Source organism: Lissotriton helveticus, chromosome 11 (genome assembly GCF_964261635.1).
Source record: "Lissotriton helveticus chromosome 11, aLisHel1.1, whole genome shotgun sequence".
Taxonomy (NCBI): Eukaryota; Metazoa; Chordata; class Amphibia; order Caudata; family Salamandridae; genus Lissotriton; species Lissotriton helveticus.
In genome coordinates, this window is record NC_136072.1 from 317,634,029 (window position 1) to 317,654,990 (window position 20,962).

The window sequence follows — 20,962 nt, forward strand, 5'->3', positions numbered from 1 at the left end:
GGAAGCTTGTTTCCGGTCCAGGGAGGCATGGCTTGGCAGTTCGGGACGGGGCTGTTGACCTCTCTGAATATAACTCTGAACAAGCATTGGCCGCGCGCGAGATGGTGGAGGGGGAGAAGCGGGAGTTGTGTGCGCGCAACAAATGCGCTTAGCGTGATCGAAAAAACGAACAAAAAAAAGCGAGTGGTGACGAAATGGTGCACACGCGCGTCACCACAAGTGCTGCCTTGCTGGCCACCAGCTTGCTATTACGCGCATGCGCGCGCGTTCTACCAAGCTGGTCGCCGGGAAAGTAGCACTTTTAAAAGCAGCTACTAAATGCTCGACCAGATTAGCGCATGCGCTGGATCAGGCCGAGACCTAAAAAGGAGAGAACTTTAATACACACACAACTAATATGCACACAATGAAAAATTCCCATCTCTAAATGATAAGGCCTTTTCACCAAAACAGAAATATCCTATTAATGAAAAAATATATGGCTTACTCCTATAAAAAGAACATCTACAGGCTTGGCCGAGGTAGTCCATAATCAAATAGGAAAAGCTTACAGGCTTTAACAGTACGTTTTAGCAATGAAAACTATTAGCCTAAGGCATGAACATGAAATAGACACCATTTCCTTTTCACCATACATAACTTAACCCTATTTACATTGCTATCTGATTTTAACCACAAGTAAACAAGCTCTAGACACTTCAACATGAACCTTACTACATAGACTTTTTAGGTTTCGTCCTTTACCATTCCGAAGGAATGGGAAATGGCGAGAATTCAAGTGCTCGAACTGATTGTCAAACCACCGCATTTTTTCGTGGCATTTTCTTCGAGTGCACGTGGCCACAGGCACGCGCTTTTGGCCCATACACTTTCATGGCCATCTGTTCCTCAATGTCCCTCCCACCCTTCGTTTGATCTTGCCGCGAGTTCAGGCTAATGGCCCTCCCCCAGCACAGAGCGCGCATCGCGGCCGCACAGCACATCAAAGGGCTTCTCCCAGCGTGTGCTGTGCGGCTTCTCCTCCCCTAATTATGTGGCCGGCCGTACTTGTGTTTCCCGGCCGCTCTTGTATTTAATTAGCAGCAGCAGCATTTCTCCTGCGCCATGCCACATCAAAGGCTCTGTGCAACTTTCACCCACACAGCAACACTTACAGACACGCAACGCCACTCACACCCACGCAAGCCCACTATCATCCACGCAACACCACACTCACCCACGCAACGCCACTCACCCAAGCAACACCACTCACACACGCAACGCAACTCATCCACGCAACCCCACTCATCCACACAACGCCACTCACACATGCAACGCCACTCACACACGCAACACCACTCACCCACGCAACGCCACTCATCCACGCAACGCCACTCACACACGCAACGCCACTCACACACGCAACGCCACTCACACACGCAACGCCACTCACACACGCAACGCCACTCACACACGCAACGCCACTCACACACGGAACGCCACTCCCACACGCAACGCCACTCACACACGCAACCCCACTCACCCACGCAACCCCACTCATCCACGCAATGCCACTCACACATTGTGTGCAGATTGTGGGTGCAGATTGTGGGTGCAGATTGTGGGTGCAGATTGTGGGTGCAGATTCAGAGTGCAGATTGTGGGTGCAGATTGTGGGTGCAGATTGTGGGTGCAGATTGTGGGTGCAGATTCAGAGTGCAGATTCAGAGTGCAGATTGTGGGTGCAGATTGTGGGTGCAGATTGTGGGTGCAGATTGTGGGTGCAGATTCAGAGTGCAGATTGTGGGTGCAGATTGTGGGTGCAGATTGTGGGTGCAGATTCAGAGTGCAGATTCAGAGTGCAGATTCAGGGTGCAGATTCAGGGTGCAGATTCAGGGTGCAGATTCAGGGTGCAGATTGTGGGTGCAGATTGTGGGTGCAGATTGTGGGTGCATATTGTGGGTGCAGATTGTGGGTGCAGATTGTGGGTGCAGATTCAGAGTGCAGATTCAGAGTGCAGATTGTGGGTGCACATTGTGGGTGCAGATTGTGGGTGCAGATTCAGAGTGCAGATTCAGAGTGCAGATTCAGAGTGCAGATTCAGGGTGCAGATTCAGGGTGCAGATTCAGGGTGCAGATTGTGGGTGCAGATTGTGGGTGCAGATTGGGGGTGCAGATTGTGGGTGCAGATTGTGGGTGCAGTTTGTGGGTGCAGATTGTGGGTGAAGATTGTGGGTGAAGATTGGGGGTGCAGATTTAGAGTGCAGATTCAGAGTGCAGATTGTGGGTGCAGATTGTGGGTGCAGATTGTGAGTGCAGATTCAGAGTGCAGATTCAGAGTGCAGATTCAGAGTGCAGATTCAGAGAAAACTCAGCAGCACCACCACCATTGCAATGCAATAGGTCTCGTTTTAACGCAAATTTAAGCTATAGGCCTTGTAAATGACAAAGCCTTTTATTTATGTTCCAAAAACCAGAACGCAAAAATAAAGGGCATTATCATTTACAATGCTAATAGTTCAGACTCGCGTTATTGCGAGACCTATTGCATTTCCAATGCTTGTTACTTGGGGAGTTTCTTGCCATTCCCAGGCACCCACTTCCCACACTTGGTAGACATACATTGAGAAAATGTCCCCTATCCCTGTGGGGCCATGCGCTGCAGGCTTCCTGCCGCCACCCTATAGGTAAAGATTTCCTCTGGCTGGTACCCCAGTTCCTCTGAAGCACTCACTTTAAAATATGTAAAGCTGCTTAGGGGGAGCATTTGTGCTCCAGAGGCAGCCACAGGCTATTTTTTTTTGTTTTCACCTGCACAGCGTTTGCGCTGTGCTTGTGAAATCTATAGAATGTTATATTAATTTTAAAAGGGGCTCACATCCATCCCATCCTTGCTTTACATTGGTTTGTGTGCTTGCGACTTTTCCTCTGTTTCTATTGGCGGAAGCATTCTAATTCCTGTTCCCTCTGTTTCTAATGGCTGAAGCATACTAATTCCTGTTGTTCCTCTTGTGTTTCTCTGGCTCAAATACTGTTTTCATCCTCTTTGCCAGAACTTTTTTAAATCGAGCATCAGCGGCATGCCCTGTCTGCAAGACCTTCTGTAATCACTCTATGGAGTATAATACAGAATGCTGCTTGCGATTGGTTCATTCCTGCATCGCTTATGTTTCGGGGCTCCTTATTGGTTAGCACTCCCAAACATAATTTCTGTTTTTTGCACGAGGAGCACCGGCTATTTACTATTCCCTTACACTCATAAGTGTTTTGTGTTCTTTAGGCACTACTTGTTTATTTACCTGTGATTAACCCCACCAACAAGACTCATATTGATGGAACTCATTTTTTAAAAAATTCTGATGGCTTGTGCTACAATGACGACAGTTGCTCCACGTCACGTTACTTAAATTCAAAAGGAGACAGCGCTCATAAAGAACACAATTGTATGGGAAGCCGCCATATTCTTACACATCCATGGTGCATGTTAGCACTGAGGCTTAACACTGCCAGCAAGACTCATATTTGTAGCGCGGGGGGCCCAGGTCACATGGGCCACAGCGCTGCTAAAGAAAACACACAGAGACAGTACTTGTGCTCTCAGTCGGAAGACTCCAGCCCATTTATTTATACCCTCGGGACGAGCCCGCCCCGAGGGGTGCGTGGATGTGTGGGTGCATCGCAACATTGTTGTAGAGAGTCTGGGTGGCTCTCTACATCATTGATGTTTTCCAAGACCATTATTATTACTTATGCTATGATACAAAACTGTTCCGATGACGCTTGTGTGGCGAAGGTTGAAACCACGTCATTTACATTCACCAGGAGAGCTAGCTTCTTTACACATCCGTGGTGTACGTCACCACTCAAGCTTGGCACTGCGTGATCTGATTGGACGGCTGGGCTTAGCCTGCCCTCCTTTCTGCCTACTTTGCAGCAATGTGAGAAAAGAGCCAAAGAGCCACGTTGTGAAAAACATCTACGCGGTGAAATTACGCTGGTTCATTTAAAACATATATGTGTGAAAAATACTTTAAAAAAGGATGTATTCTTGGTAACAGGTCATTGGCGGGTTGCCCAGGAATCAGAACTAAACCAGTGATACAATGGGCTACCGTGACGCAAAATATGGAGCAACCACAGTTTCTTCCTGCGCATTAATGATACTCAATTCCTGCTTGTTGATTTCCGCCTATAATGGTTGGGGAAAATGCACATTTCAGGAAATAGATTAGAATAACTTCAGGAAGTAGAAAAGACATATTTTGGTACGTTGCACTGGCATATACTCACCTCTTTCCTTACGGTTCTAAAGCCCAAAACCCATTGGTCTGGTAAATAAGTTAAACCACGTATTTAGGAACGCCTTAGTGTGTGTGTGTGTGCCTGTATATTTCATGCGTGTGTCAGTGTGTAAATATATCTCATCTTGGTAATACTGTATATGTACATGCATGCTTCCTTATATGCATATCTATGCGTGCATGTGTCTGTGTTTATATGTGCTCGTGCCTGCACGCGTATGTGTGCAAAGGTGCCTGTATGTGTATGTGCATGTATGCTTGCTTGCATGGTTGCATTTATCTGTGTATGTAGCTGCAGGTGGCTGTTTCAAAATATCTGCATATCTATGTGTGTTTGTGTCTGTGTATGCGTGTTTCTTTTTATCTGTGCTTGCATGTTTGTGTGTGTCTATCTGCATCTATTTTTATTCTAAATTTTTTTTATAATCTTGAGTATTCGTTTCCCAAATGTGGATTTCATTCCTTTTTTTTAATCATTGTGGCTTGATTGAGGACCCCTTGTCAAGGGTGTGTGCTTATCCTCTGTACTCATTGAGTTCTTACTTTACACACTGTGGATGATGGCCATCAGGCTACGTTTTGACACAGTTCTTGTTGAATATGTTTCAATTGTTGTTGAATATCGTAAAGAAACAATCTATATTATACATTGTAAGTTATTTGTTCCTTTTTTTAGCTTTTGCCTGCACAGCTGAAATCTATTCTTTGTCTTCCATCCTTTACCTAATTTCTACGCTTTATGGTACCACCAGTAACAGCACAATATATTGCTTTTGCCAATAAACAGGTCACAACACTTTAACAGAGTTTTTAACAGAATTTCAGTAACTTATATTGCACAACTGCTCACCAAGCTACACCTTTCAACAAAAAACAGCTTTTTATTAGTCACATAAGTGATACCTATTGCATTTACCAATGTTTGTTTCTCCGATGGGGCTCCAGCTGCGTTTGTTTTTGTTGTTGTTGTGAGTGCTATTAACTTCTGCAAGCGAGCACTCTTGCTCTTGAGAAGTTGGGGGATCTACACACTATTTTTGTGCTGCTCACAGGTGCGGGAGAGACTGGTTGCTCTTTATCAGTGCCCAGGGTATGGAGAACCAGTATAAGGAGGCAAGCAGAGGTTGACACTGAGGCTGCACTCTCCTAACCTCATGGTCAGGCAGGCTCTTCTCACTGTTGCTCCTGCCTCCCACTTGACAGCCTCTTCCAATAGTCTTCTTCTTGGGTGTGGGTTGTGATTCTTGTGCCAGGGGAGGACTTCCTCGCTCAGGGCTGTGCTAGTGAGTTCCTGGGTTACAGGGACAATTCTCATAGGCCCTACAGGTCAAGGGGGTCTCCAATAGGAGGATTACAAAACAGTGCACAATTGCACGTAGGGTTCACCAAATTACGGGGGGAAATGTGAATATATCAGGACCCACTGAGTGGATTTGAGTAGAGACAGAAGAAGTCTAGTCCTGAAGGCAGGCTCCAGCTAGCAGGATTGCCTTCTTTAAGGCTTCAAGATCCCTAAAATGGTACCAGAGAAAATCGGCAGAAATCCATCAGCCTCTGGTAGCACAGTATTTTACTCCTTAGAAGCAGCGGTCCAGCTTAAGGGGCCTGGGTCTGCCCTCCTGTCCAGTGCTGCCAGTCTGCTGACATTGGGTTGCCCTGGCCGCAGTCTTACAGTTCTCCGCAGCAGGCAACTATTCTTGTCTGCAGTCCCCTGCCACGCATCCCCTCTTTTCCTAGGAAACACCAATATAGAATTCAAGAAAAAAGGTCGGAAAGGAGAAAATACCCAAATCTGCGGAGGATCATTGGTAAATGCAAGGTGAAATTGACCCCACAATGTGTACATAGGATTGGCACATCACCTGTCGGCGGAGTTCTTGCAGCTCCCGTCGAGCTTCCATCCTGGACCGCTCCACTTCACGGAGGTTCGCTCTTAGGTCTCCAGCCTCTTTCTGGGCTGCAGTTTTGGCCTCCTCCAACATAATTAGCTTCTGCTCCTTCTTCTCGTTGGATCGCTTGAGACTAAATCACAAAGTTTATTGTCAGCACAATGAAGAGAAGAACCACCGAAATCACTACAGTAAGCACTCAGAGGGTGACATGATCCCTACTGTGAAAGCAGGAGTGTTTTCAACAGGTTGATAACTTTGGAAAGCCTATGGGATGAGGAAGGGTAAAACGACTGATTTACAAGTGGCTGCCATCTCTCAGCCTTTCAGAAACATCAGTAATGGGAAATCCTCCACCGTAGGACTTTGCACCTTTGCTTTATTAAATTATCCCCAAAATACTTGAGTTTCTCCCAAATAAAGTAACTTGCCTAATTACTTTTGATAAAACAGGATCTAATCCACCTCTGCTTTTCTCGTATAAAAACCTTGGATGAAGGATAACAGTAAACATTTTACACATCTTTTAGTCAAAGGTTTAGCATTGAATGACCACTCAACAGAAATGAGCGAGAACATGGCATTTAAAAATCAAATTAGCAGAAAGATTATAGCTGTGTTTCCCCACGTGCTCGGGACGCTAAAGCGGTCCATTTAGGCTTGTTGTAAATCTATTCAAGCCTACACACCTAAAGACGTCGCCTCTGCAACTCTACCATTTCAATTAATGTAAATTACAGTTTAAAAAAAGAATAGCCTTTTTTTAGCATGTAGGCTTTGTTATATTGGTAAACATCCATGATTATCTTTAGCATTTTTGTGATTTAACCCCTGTATACAAATCTTTAGACAAGCAGGTGTTATTCTTTTCCAGCACCTAGCACAGGCAGGCACAGCCAAGAAACAAGAAATCAAAAGAGTGGTTGGTAAAAAGTCCTCAGTCCTGCATGGAGCGAGGCTCTAAAGCCCCTACACACATACAACAAAGGAAAGAGTTATTCAAATTATGTAATCTAATAAACAGGCCAGGAGTCAAAGATGTTTTGTGAAAAGCCTCCCCTAACGCTAAAGGTAAAATTATGGAACTGAATGAGCGAAAGGGGGGACAAGGGGCAGGATTTCATAAAGGCATGGAACATATCGAGCCACACCAGAGCAGGGTATGTTTGTCAAATAGAAATTGGGCAGATGATGGGGCTGGCAGCACTTTTCAGACATTTATGCGCATTTTGCTTTGTTCAGATGTTCTTGATGAAGTCGTGCCTGAAACTGTTATTTTAACATTTCTCAGCACCACAGCGGACTAGCAGAGCCTATATTCATTATGTGATCAAAAGAAGAAGAACTTTAAAGAGTACCATGATTCTGCTCCACCCACATGTTGGTTTCCGTGAGAACAGCATTTGATCCGGCAACTGATTGCTTCCACTGAAAAATAGTGGGTTGATTACTCTGCATTAAAACCTGCAACGAGGTATTTGTTACATGAAATCTAATAAATGACTGCAGTAGGTAAGGGTTTTAGTGTTGGTTACCCCTCTCGACAAAACATGGGCACAGAAGAGTTGCACCGTGATAATTCTAGTTAGACTCTCGTAGGACAGACAATATTCAGTATTTCCAAATATAATGTTGTATACATTTGTTATTTTATAGCTATATGTTTGATGGTTACCTTGTTGGAAAGATAACTGTCAGCACAGTAGGCACTGTTGGTTATGATAGCAAGTCAGTGGTAAAGGAGATATAGGCCTGATACGTTCAATGGGAAAAGTTATGTCTGATGTATATGGCTAATTTGTTTATTATGAAAAGTTATGATAGAGGAAGTAGGTCTGATTATTTATTGTGAAAAGCATTTGTTAAACCCGAAACAACTTTAATGGTGGTTTGTTATCAGACTGTGTTACAGGCTGTAATCTGATAGACTACTGAGAAAACATATGTCAAATGCCATAGGTTTGATCTGTTTCTTATGAAAAGTTATGACACAGGCCGTAGGCTTGATTTATTTATTATGAAAGGCATTTCTTGAATCCAGTGGGCCTTTAAAGTTGAATTGTGACAGCACTGTATAAAACAAGTTACTTACCTTTGGTAACGCATTATCTGGTAAAGACTCTATCCAGCAGCAGAGTCCTTACCTTTGAATTTCTCAGGCGTCAGGCTGGGTCCGGAAACGTTTGCTGAGCAATACCCCTTGCGCGCAGCATTGGGTTGCTCCATTCGGCTCCGCCTGACATCGTCGTCGTCGGTTATGACGTTGGGGTGCCTATATATTGGTGCCATCCAGGCGTGCGGACGTCAATACTTTCCGTATCTTCCACGCCAGAAGCGCAGAGCCATAAAGTAACTGACGTAGTCATGTGCGAACTAGGGCCCTGAAAAGGGGAACAACCCTAGCCCTACAATATCACTCTGCAAAGCGGCGAGGCATGGGTGGGGCTGTAAGGAATCTGCAGCTAGATAGAGTCTTTACCAGATAATGCGCTACCAAAGGTAAGTAACTTGTTCATCTGATAGAGACTTCTAGCTGCAGATTCCTTACCTTTGAATCAGCAACCCAAGTGGGTTGCTAACTCACATCCTAGACAAAGAAGTCTTGCAGGACTGAACGGGTGAAATGTCCGTCCCTGCATACTTGTCCATCAAGGCAATAATGTTTTGCAAGCATGTGCTAAGATGCCCACGTCGCTGCTTGACAGATGTCTTGGACTGAGACACCAGAGCCAAGGCCTTAGTCGCAGCGTTCCCCTGGTGGAATGGGCTCTTAATCCCTCAGAGGGCTGGTTCTTTGCCAAGGCATGACAAATCGTGATGCAGAGAACGACCCAGCGAGAGATGGTCCTTTTCTGCACTGCCCTTCCCTTCTTTGCTCCCACACACCGTACAAAGAGTTGGTCATTCACCCGGAACTCTTTTGTGCGGTCAAGGTAGAACGACAACGCTCTTTTTAAGTCCATTCGGTGAAGACAGTCCTTTTCCTTAGAGGGATGCGGAAGAGCAAACAAGGTAGGCAAAGTGATCGACTGACCCAGATGTAATAGGATCACAACCTTTCGCAAAAAGGATGCCCTGGTGCGAAGCACCACCTTGTCCGGAAAGGACATAAGATAAGGAGGCGAGCTGGATAACGCCTGCAACTCACACACCCTCCGGGCCGATGTAATTGCCACTAAGTAGGCTGTTTTGATAGTCAACAGCCGGAGTGGACAATTATGCAAAGGCTTAAAAGGTGCACACATCATGTAAGTGAGGACCAAATTAAGGTCCCACTGCGGCATAATAAAGGGTGTGGGTGAAAATAAGTGAGCCAGCCCCTTTAGAAATCTATTTACAATAGGAGACTTGAAGAGAAGATTGGTCTGGCAGCCACAAAAAGCAGACAGAGCAGAAAGATAACCCTTGACAGTTCCCAAGGCAGGGCCCTGCTGGGCAAGTGTTAGAATGAATAGGAGGATAGCAGAAAAAGAAGCAGAAAGAGGGTTAATGGACCTTTCTATACAGTATGATACAAAGTTCTGTTAACAGCAGGCGTATACCTTCTTAGTGGAGGGCTGCTTAGCCTCCAGAATAACGTTACAGACTTCGGGAGGAAGGTCAAAGGCTATCAACTGTTGCTGCTCAATCTCCATGCATGGAGGCGCAGAGTTGACAGGTTCAGGTGGAGAAATCTTCCCTACTGCTGCGACAGAAGATCCTCCCGAAGGGGCAGCATGATCGGAGGATCAATACTCATACTCAGAAGCTCTGGATACCAGACTCTACTTGCCCAGTCTGAAACCACAAGAATGACTTGGGCTCGGTCGCTCCTGATCTTCTTGAGAACCCTGGGCAGGAGAGGTATGGGCGGAAAGGCGTACCACAGGCCTGAGCTCCACTCGCGACAAAAAGCGTAGCTAAGCAATAGCCGCCTTGGAAACTCCAGCACGCAGTACTGCTGTCACTGCGTGTCCTCTTCGGAGGGAACAAATCTAATCAAGGTTCTCCCCACTGCTGAAAGAGACCATGCGCCACCTCCGATTGGAGTCGCCACTCGTGATCGGGTAGGCATTGATGGCTGAGTTTGTCCACCCTGGTGTTCAGAGAACCTGCCAGGTGTTGAACCACCAGGGTTACGCCCTGCTGTTCTAGCCATGTCCACAGACGCAGGGCCTCTCGACAAAGGGTCCACGACCCTACCCTGCCCTGCTTGTTGCAGTACCACATGGCGGTGGTGTTGTCCGTGAACACATGCACAAGCTTCCCTTAGACAGCGGGAACAAATGTTTTCAATATGAATGGCTCGGAGCTCCAATAAATTTATGTGGAGCCCTGACTACGTCGGAGACCAGTGTCCCCTGATCTCCACCTCTTCCAGATGGCCACGCCATACCAGAAGTGACACATCGGTCACAACTGTGAGATCTGGTTGGGGAAGGGAGAGCTGTCTGCCGTTGACCCAATCGCGGTTCGTTAACCATCACTGTAGATTTTTCGCAGCTCCGTCCGAGATCTGAAACATGTCGGTGAGATTTCCCCGATGCTGTGCCAAATGGAACTTCAAGTCCCACTGCAGATTCCGCATACGCCATCTTGAGTGTCTTACCAACAGGGTCCAGGAGGCCATGAGACCAAACAGCCTCAGAGCCAGTCTCACTGAAATCCAGGATGGAGGCTGAAATATGGAATCAAAGCCTGAATATCCTGGACTCACTGCTCAGGAGGATAAGCCCAAAACTCTACTGTGTCCAGAAAAGCTCTAATAAAAAGGACCGCCTGAGAAGGAGTGAGGTGTGTATGACTCTGGCAAATTTATAGAGAACCCCAGTGAATGCAGGAGGTTCGCCGTAGTCTGAAGGTGGGCGACGAGGGCCTGGGATGAATACGCCTTCAACAGCCAGTCGTCGAGTTAGGGGAAGACTGACACCCCTAACCTGCGCAGATGCTGTTATATTTTATATAGTGACCCCCATATAGGTCCGGGTAACATCATAACACTTCACCTACATTCCCTCCTGTATTACATACATAACAAATTTGAGGGACTGACCTTTTACCCAGTTACAATACTATACACAGTATGTAGGGTTTTTTCCCTGAACACTGGTCTCATAAATTATGCATGAGGATTCTTAGTATCTTGGAATCACAGCAGGACCATCATCTACTGCATAATAACTATGTTTAAAGTTCATTCCAGATGTCATCATAAGTCCGACACTGGCACAGCAAGGTAGAACCCCCTGGGGATACCTTAGGGCATAGGTCTTCAAACTGTGGGGCGCGCCCTCAGGGGGGGCGCAGCATCCCTTCAAGGGGGGCGCGCACTTCACCCCACCACTTCACCTTCACGAGTCATGTGTCTCAGCCCGGGCTGCTGCAGCTCCTGTTGCTGTGGGCTCGGCTGAGAATGTCTGAAGTCAGAGGCCAGAGGCGCAACAGTTGGGGAGGGGGGTTGGGGCTAATTCTTCCAGCAATAGGAAGAGTAAACATGCAGGGGCTCTAAGATGGGGTGAAAAAAATACAAAGCCTCGTTAACACGAAATGGTCTTTTAAAGACCAGCTTCTGAATTGCACAGATTTGGATTGTAGTTTAGCCCTGCAGTAGTAGTCTGTGATGGCAAACAATCATGTTTGTAACACCTCAGCAACTTTCACATTATTCAGTGAATTGCATTGTACCTTCCACTGCATCTACTACTTCACGAATGGTATTGTTTGTAAACGTGGTCACAGAAAAGGCATTTTAAATTAACTTGCTTTGACCAAGCCATGGTTGGCTCCGATCTTGTGCTGTCTTATTGACTTATTAGTTCTAATCCCAGATTTTTGACCCCCTTTTTTCGTTTTTCATATTTTTATTTGATAGACCTATACCGGTTTCAGGACACGAACGCAAGGTATGTTACTATTGGTTGTTCTCTATGCTTGGGGAGCAAGGTGTGATCGGGATCACTTGGTATTTTAGGATCGAGTCACACGTGACGTTGTACCGGGCACACGATTATTTTAGAATGACCATTGAGTATAACAGTGGTCATTTCTGGCACTTTCATGTTCTAGTTTGTACTTTTAAAATCGTTTGCATGTGAGACCGGATTGGGCTATCATTTTGATAATAGCTGCATATAGAGAGTACACCACAACGTAGAGACCGACCCACTGGGTGACACTAGTGTAACCTCCTTGAGCACCTGGTAATATAAATGGATGTTATGTATGTCATACACTGATATGATAAGTACACCAAATGTTCTATTGTATATATTTTTGTATCTTTTCCATTCCTGAGGAGTCGCGAACACTCTGTTCCAGACGCGATGAAACACGTGTCGGCTGGTTGTGGAACGATTAAACTCTTGAAAATTTTGGTGTCGAGAGAACTTACGAACATTGTTGTCTTTGTCCTTACTAGTTTAAATTGTGCATGTACCTACAAGAATGTTATTAACCAATGATTATGTGGGCATAGGCAAATTTTGCTAGCAGATCCTATATAGGTCTTATAGGAACTACACGACATGGCGCCACCAATGTTGGTATTGGCACTTATTTAACAGTCAAATCTGAGTAGTTTAGTTGTGCTATTATCAGAGACCCCTACTCACATTCCCCAGAGATGTCTGGAGTGGAAAGGAACAAAATCCTCCACAGCTGAGTAGGAAAATTCCAATGTATTAGCTGTTGGTTTAATCAAGCTTGAAGGATACATTTTTCCTAATTGTGCATAAACACCTTATCTCAGTTCCCTTGAAAAGCTCTTCTTACTAAAAACAATGTCACAACAGGGAGACACAGTAGTAGAGCTAAACTTTTCAGCCGAAGTAGAAGATGAAGATGCGATACACATTGCAGAAAATGTTAGAAATGCCGTCACCCTAAAACTAGTGGCATATGGTGTTACAGTTAGGGGTGGGCAAGTGTCTTTCATGATTGAGGCACACACATCACATAGAACAGAGGTATTCTATTCGTGGATTAAATTCCCGCAGGCAAATGCACAAACTAAAACATTTCACTACTATATAGAAGTAGTCCATATGAGGGCATTGAAATTTCACTCACTTACGAAGAACACATCTACTTTGTTTAAAGTCGCCCTCCCCATACAAGTAATTGAGTAAGGCTCAGAAGAGACAGAGCAACATTGCCAGTTTTAGCGGCATACACATCACATACTGACATTGACACAATGCCAGGAGGAGACTTCCTTGTACAGCATAAAGAATTACTAAGACTTTACAGAAACATGACACGGTTTGTGCTGAGAACAATCACACTTCAGCCAACACCGGCTACACAACCAGGACCAGTCCAAACTCCTAAAACAACAATTACACCACAGACACTGCATGCAGTGATGGGTAAAATGCCCACAAAACGTACACAAATGCCCTTCTGGATGGCACAAAAAATGACACAGCTGGAGGCGGTGTTTCCACTCACTGGTCCCAAGGACAAGCATAGAATACTTGCTATTTGTTTGCCAATGAGAATAGCTCCCTCAATAGAGGATTGTACTTCTTGGGGTAAGGTTTTTGCTGCAATACATACCAGGACTCATGGTATCCCATCCTTTGGGTAATACTGGATGTATTAAGACAAATACAGAACGAGTATGGAGCAGAGCCTGCTCTGAACTTAGGGATGAAGTTGTTAAACAACTTTGCCCAGGTATCTACGATAATATTGGCCAATATTAAAGGGGAAGCAGCATCAGTGACAATACGCCAACGTCTGAGAGAGTTCACTCCATTACAACAAAAGACTGAACTACCTAAAATAATTGAAACTGCTTATGCAGAATTAGGTAGAGACAGTCTGGGAACTCGACCTGTAAAACCCCAACCTGTGGGGGTTCAGATAAATAACAGGCAAAGCAACCGGTTTCTTCAAAAAAGAAATGGGACAATAATAAGCAACAGAAGAACAGATCTCACTTCAGGGGAAGGTCTCCTCGGCAGGAGCCCTCAGAAAGGAGATATAACCTTAGAAATAGAGATAACATTAAAAAACCTGATAGGTATGAGGACACTGATACTCGTTCCTCTTGTTCCTTTCAGGGTTCATCGAAAAACCCTGAGAGGGAAGGACGGTCATAACAGAGACAAGATGAGCATACAAAGCCCAGAGACAGGCAACACACTTCGGACTACGCTTCAAAGAAAGAAGAAAAACCCAAAGCAAAACCTCAATTTAAAAAGAAGAAGGTAGCAGGTCTCAAAGTTAGACATGCCCAGAATTTTGAGGACTCAACTACTGAATGGGGAATGGCCTCTAATCGTGCTAGACAGCACAGCAGAAGTAACAATAGCTCGCCAGAACCTGATGGAATTTCTGGAGACCGCGGAGTTGAGTGAGTATATCACAGTGGATACACCTGATACTAGGGTGAGTGGCCCACAAAAGTTACATGAAATAACACTCCAGATGGAGGGGGACAAGCCATGACAAGTGAAAGGTCTCTTTAGGGAGAACCTGACTTCTGGCTATGACATCCTATTAGCTGAAAGAGATTGGCTGCCTACTGTTGTTATGGAATGCCCAAAGGAAGAAACTGTGATTTTATCAGCTTTTTCATACCTAGTCCTAAGACACCTAAGACCTACATATGCACAGGAGTGGGCGGTAGCCCTTGCTCCAGCGTTATACCGCAACCATGTTGGGTGAGATGAGAAGTCTCCCCACCACGTAATTCCAATAAAAACAAACCCAAGTCCACAAAGACAATATCCTTTAAAGCAGGATGCTAAAAAACTAAAAAACAGGTCAGAGAGATCTTAGATCAGCTTGAATACCAAGGTGTAATTGAACCATGCACCTCATCGATGAACAATCCTTTATTTCCCGTATTGAAACCCGACAATTCATATTGTCTAATTTTAGATTATAGACACTTAAATTCATGCACAAAAAAATTCAGTCCAGAATGCACACAGTGCTAATGAATAACATTGTGCGGAAAAAATACAAAACAACACTAGATATCTCAGATGGATTTTTCTGCCAAGACATAGCGCCTGAAAGCAGATATTTGACAGCCTTTTCTAATGCTAGGGTCTCACCATCAATTTTGTCGACTCCCCCATGGGGATAAGAACAGCCTGGGGTTATTCTCAGGAAGGGCAACAGAGTTACTACAGAATTTGGATGAAGAAGCATTATCAGATGTAGATGATATTTATCTAATCAATGAGCAACTTAATTTTGGGTTTCACTCCTGAGGGCTACGAATATGACTTTAAAAATCAAAGATAGCCCACCTCAATGTCCCATTTCTGGGATATAAACTTTCAAGTGAAGGCAAAAGCCTGGCAGCCCATTTTTTAGAAAAGTGTGCATTGCTCCAACCTCCAAAATCATTAACAAATCTACAGTCCATACTGGGATGCTTTAATTTTGGCCCAACATACATTTTGGATTACGCAGAGAGAGTAAATCTTTTTACGACCTCATAAAACCAGACTTTTCAGTTAGGCAATGGACACAGGAACACACAAATATACTCCGTTCCCTACAAGCTGATATGATATCATCAAAACACTTACAGACACGAGTAAACGTATGCAACCTGGTGATCCGCGTAGTTGCAGGTCAATCAGGGTACACCTACTTAACCTTCAATGACGGAGAAACAGTACCAATTACATATAAATCACATTTGTACACTAACGCTGAAATGCGTTTTGCTCCAACAGAAAAAAATCTGACAGCAGTACAGACTGCTGTAGTGAAAGAAAGAGCACTGGCTCAAGGGAAACGAATAATTGTTGGGATCGGCCTTAGAGGTTGCCACAATGACAACTGTTCCAAATGCGAAAACATTACATGTAAGATGGATATAATGGGCTAATTCTCTCACTGCAACAGATGTAGAATACAGATAGGACCCTAGTCTAAAAACACTAGAAACTTTGCAGTACCAACAAGAATATCCTCTACCAAATAAAATAATGCCTCTAGGTCAGTATGAATACATTATTTACAACAACGGATTTGATCAACCAGCCATAGGGAGTAAGCAACAATACATTGCAGCATACGCTATTGTAAAAGGTAGGATGCAGGATGCCAAGTTCCATCCAAGCTGTGCAAAAATGCAGTCTCCGAGAGCTCAGTTGGCAGAATTAAAAGCTCTGTTACTGGCACTAATAAATACGGATCCCGAATTCCCCACGATTACCTCTACTATTGGGGACAAAATGGGTTCAGAGATTCAAAAGGGGGCACCATTAATCATAGAAAGCTATGGGAACAGGTAGCAGAGTTGAAAAACGAACTACCAAGATCTCACGTGATACACAGGCTGAGTCATCAACGTGATGGCCTTCACGTTGAAGGGAATTGATTGGCTGATAATGACGCGAAAGGGGCAGCATGCACTGCGTCTGTAGCTGCGATCACCAGTTCAAAAACAAGGTTAGACGGTAGCACAATGGTGGCTGTGATTGCTTCGCGCAATAACAGCAAAGCACTACATAAAGGTTTTCCACTCAAGTACTCCTACAAGTTAGATGCAAACAACTTTCCATTTGCTCAGATCTCTGGAGTGGGGATAGAGTAATACCAAACATGGATCACAGGTTAGGTTTAATATTGGGTCCACACGAGGGTCTGTGTTCTGCGCATGCAGGAGCTACGGTGTCAGTTTCTTTACTGAAACAACGCTATTGGTCCCCAGGGTTAAGAAAGCAGACCAAAGAATTTGTCTTAAAGTGTGATATCTGTCAATAGATAAAAGGGTCCACCGTAGTACGTCCAGCGCAGATACAGTTGTTAATATCAGACATACCACTCGTATGCATTTACCTGGACAGCTGCGGCCCCTTACAAACTGATAGGTTTAAAGGTAAAGGTTTGTTTATTGTACAGTTAATAAAAACTCACAATTTTAAAACGTACAAATATTAAAAGTCAGTATCTTCATTAAAACAAGTGAGGTGCAATAGTTCAAGTATTTAAGAGTGTACAAATCTCAGCTTAGGTTGCATAAGAATCAATGGGGTTTTCGTGGCCTTGATGCTTCCAAATTTCCAAACCATGATAGCCAGGGGTGTTTTCTTTGTTATTGTTTGTCTTTTGTTTGGGTTAGCCCTCTGGATTTTTCGTTTAGTCTTGTGGCAACTATATCAAAGTATTTTGTTGTTCTGCAGTTTAGCTGAGTTTCTTCGGGATTAAAACAGAGCATCACGGCCTGCCTGCAGCTCGTTATGCCCTCCTGGTTCCATAGAGCCCGAAACAAAGAGTGCCTTATGTCCCGGAGATTTGTGCAGATGCAAATAATCTGTGTAAGGTCCTCTTTCCCAGAAAGACAGAGGCGGCATTGGTTTGCGGGGTTTTCCCTTATCCATCGTGCCAGGTGCGGGGCAATAGGAATTTTGCCCATGCGCATGTTGAGGAACTTATTTTTTCTCTTCTGTGTGAGGCCCGTTGTTAGGTACTCTTGTGGTTTCAGAGCGCTGTAACAATTCAACACGACCCATCTGTGAGCTCTCATGGCTAGGGTGGCTTTGTCCTCAGTTGATGAGATCATCTTGGTGACTTTCGACACCACTTTTTTGAAGGTGCCAGGGTCAGTTGCCGACTCCCATAGGTCTGCAAGTCCTAAGACCTTCAATGATTCCATTAAGTAGGTCCTTGCAGGTGAGTTGTCTCTAATGGTTAGTTCGGTCCAGAGGTGGGCGTTAAAGGATCCGTGGTCGGCATCTCTAATTTTCCGCCAGCTTTTTAGGTATGCGCCTCTTCTCTCCCCAGCTAGTTTCTGCAGGCCGGATTCGAGACGGATTTGTGCGGGTGATGAGTTGGTGGGAAGATGAATTATTGCCCTATATGCTCGACTGATGGTTTTGTCTAGTGTTGTTGCATCTTTGCCTCGCATGGACTCGCTTCCGTAGGTAAGCATGGGCTGTAAGCGAGCTCTTAATACCTGTAGAAGAGGGCCCAGTGACCGGTCGGGGAGTGCTTTCTGCAGAGGCTTTATCGATAGGTGGAATGTCGTGCCCTTTCGACGGATGGCCTCTAGTTGTTGTTTGAAGGAACCATTACTGTCTATTATGACGCCTAGATATTTGTAAGAGGCTACCTGGTCTAGCCTCTGTCCGTCCAGGAACCATGCGGGTTTCCGTTTTTTATGATAGTTTATTGTCATTACTTTTGTTTTGTTTAAGTTAATTGTTAGTGAGTTGGTTTTTGAAAATGCATTGGTTTTATCAAGGAGATGTTGGAGACCGACGGGGGACCGACTGATGAGGACTAGGTTGTCTGCATAGAGGAGGTTTGAGAGCGTGATGTTACCTAGTCTTGGGGCATGAGATTTAACTGTCTCCAGTTCGCCAGGGAGATCTGCGAGAAAGAGGTTGAACATTATGGGGGCTAGGACGCAGCCCTGTTTCAGACCTTTGCTGGTCTTGATTTGTCTCGAGAGGTGCGTGCCAGAGCCCAGTTTGATCCTGACCCAGGTGTCGGTGTATAGCATTACCAGCTGCTGTAAGAGTGGGCCTGGTATTCCCCATCTGTCCAACTTCCGCCAATGTTTGTGCCGATCTACGTGATCGAACGCAGCGCTGTAGTCAATGAAGCACGTAAAGAGAGAGCTCTTGGAAATTTTTGCTGCGTCGGACAAAAGAGTTAGCGCCATGATATTTGTCGTAGTGCCCTGGCCGCTGCGGAATCCGGTTTGGGTTGCTGGGATGATGTTATTTGCTGTTGCCCAGGATGTTAATTCCTCCAAGATGAGGCCCGCGTAATATTTCGCCTCTGTATCGATTAAGGCTATAAGGCGGTAGCTATTTGGGTCGTTCCTGGCTCCCTTTTTGTAAATCGGGCTTATTATCGAGCCTCTCCAGGATGTTGGTGTGTTTACTGTTTCTCTTGTTGCATGGAATACTGGTGTCAGGATGTTACTCCAGAAGGCAGGGTCTTGCTTATATAGTATCGGCGGTATCCCGTTGGGACCGGGGGCCCCCTCAAGTTTGCCCTTTAGGATTAGTTTTCTTAACCTTTCTGGTGTGTCCAGGAATGAATTTTCTTCACGAGATACGGTTCGGTCGAATGTTGGTAATAGACATTTAGCCTCAGTTGAGGTTTGCTCCTCGGTTGGTTCCCACCTGCGAGCTTGGTTCTCTTCGTGGTTAAATGTGCCGAAGTTGTCGGAGCTCTGGCACGCTATGTCTGACCTGTCTCCCCCTTTTGATTCGACCGTTGCTGGGTCAGCTGTGTTGAAATGAGCTGATAAATAGGTAGCCCAGTCAGATTCGGATATGTTGGAGTCGATGCCTTTGTGACCTGGTTGTTGGAGGCTGTGAATGATCTTCCAAAAGCCGGAGCTGTTCTTCTGTTTGGAGTTGTGAAGGATTTTTATCCAGAGATCCTAGTTCAGTTGCCTTTTTCTTTCCCAGGTCTTCTTTTTTAGCAATGCTTTTAACTTGCAGAGATTCTTTTGGGTGTCCTCGATGTAAGGGTGTTTTTGGAGTTGTTTAAGAGACTTTTTTAACTCTCGCTTTATGTTTTTGGTCTCTGCAGTTGTTATTTTGCCGTGTGAGATCCTGGTGGTGTTGTTGCCTTTTTGAATTTTTATCTCTGTTGCGTGTTTGGCTCCTAATTCCGTTACAAAGTCTACCCAGGCGTCGAGTGGGTTGTTGTTTGAGCTGGATGTCTGGTGTATAATTATTTTAGCGCTATTTAAAAGTTTCTCAGGCTCGGTGGGCTTACATCTTATTCTTCTGTAGTTGGTAGTGTGTTCTGTGGCGATGTATCTTCTTGCAGCTGCTTCGTTCACACAGGTCAGTCCAAGATTGGTTTCTAGCGGCAGATGGTCACTTTGGGTGCTTTCTCCGATCTTGAACAAGCTTATTTTCTCATACAGTGGAAGAGACACAAGCATGAAGTCAAGGTGTGAGGAAGTACTTGATGAGAAATATGTTGGTACTGGAGGGATGTCCTCTATGAGTCGTCCGTTTAGCACTCTTAGGTTTAGTTGCTCAAGTTCTTTTACTAACTGGATTGAGGTTTTGGTGTGTTTGTTTCGGGGGGGGATAGATTGGCTTGGGATTTTCCAGATGGTAATCATTTCCTTTGTCATTTCATCCGTGGTTTTATCTCCAAAGAGGTTGAGGTTGAAATCTCCTGCCACAAGTATGTTCTCCATATCCCCATCAACCATGAGCCTTGTCAATTCTTTGACAAGTTCCCTTGACCCAGATTTCTTGTGCTTCGAATGAATATATGTGTTTATGACATGTAGCTGTTGAGTGACCTGTTCGTTTTTGACTGTAAATGATATGTACTGTATTTCGTTTGGTGGGGTGATGTGTACTCTTTTTACTTCCGTTGTGCCAATGGTAGTTATTGAGGTAAGTATTGCCAGTCCGCCTGAGCTTTGGCCATATTGAGAACCTCTGGTTGCCGGATGAGTCAGAGTTGTGTAACCTTGTAAAGGAATGTCGTTTAGTTCCCATGTTTCCTGGAGGAGGATCAGGTCGAAGTTATTTAAGTAATTTAATGTGTCTGGGTCCTCCAGTTTGTCTGAAAGGCCATTAATGTTCCAACTGCATATTTTGATTTTAGTGAGGGGGGCCGTAGGGTCAGGTATTAAGAATGACGCTTTTTGTCAGTTGGCATCACCTCCAGGTATGGTGCGTGTGATTGTTAGACTACGTGATGCTGATTGCTGAGAGGTGGGGTTGTGGGAAGACGATGGATATTTCTCCAACCCTGGGGAGTAGCTAAGTGTTCCTTTCAGTATTGATTTTGCCAATTGGGTGCGTTCTTGTTTCCTTTCTTCAAGGAGCAGAGTAGGATAGGCTGGCCTT

General features: G+C 44.9%; 1 protein-coding gene across 1 annotated transcript in view; it reads right to left on the minus strand.

The window, feature by feature from the left end:
• Positions 1 to 20,962, minus strand: part of CROCC2 (ciliary rootlet coiled-coil, rootletin family member 2) — a 1,301,560-nt gene that overhangs the window by 365,978 nt on the left and 914,620 nt on the right. Inside the window, exon 25 of the mRNA XM_078665477.1 lies at positions 6,144 to 6,303. Within this exon, the coding sequence (XP_078521603.1) occupies positions 6,144 to 6,303 (160 nt within the window). The remainder of the gene's footprint in view (positions 1 to 6,143; positions 6,304 to 20,962) is intronic.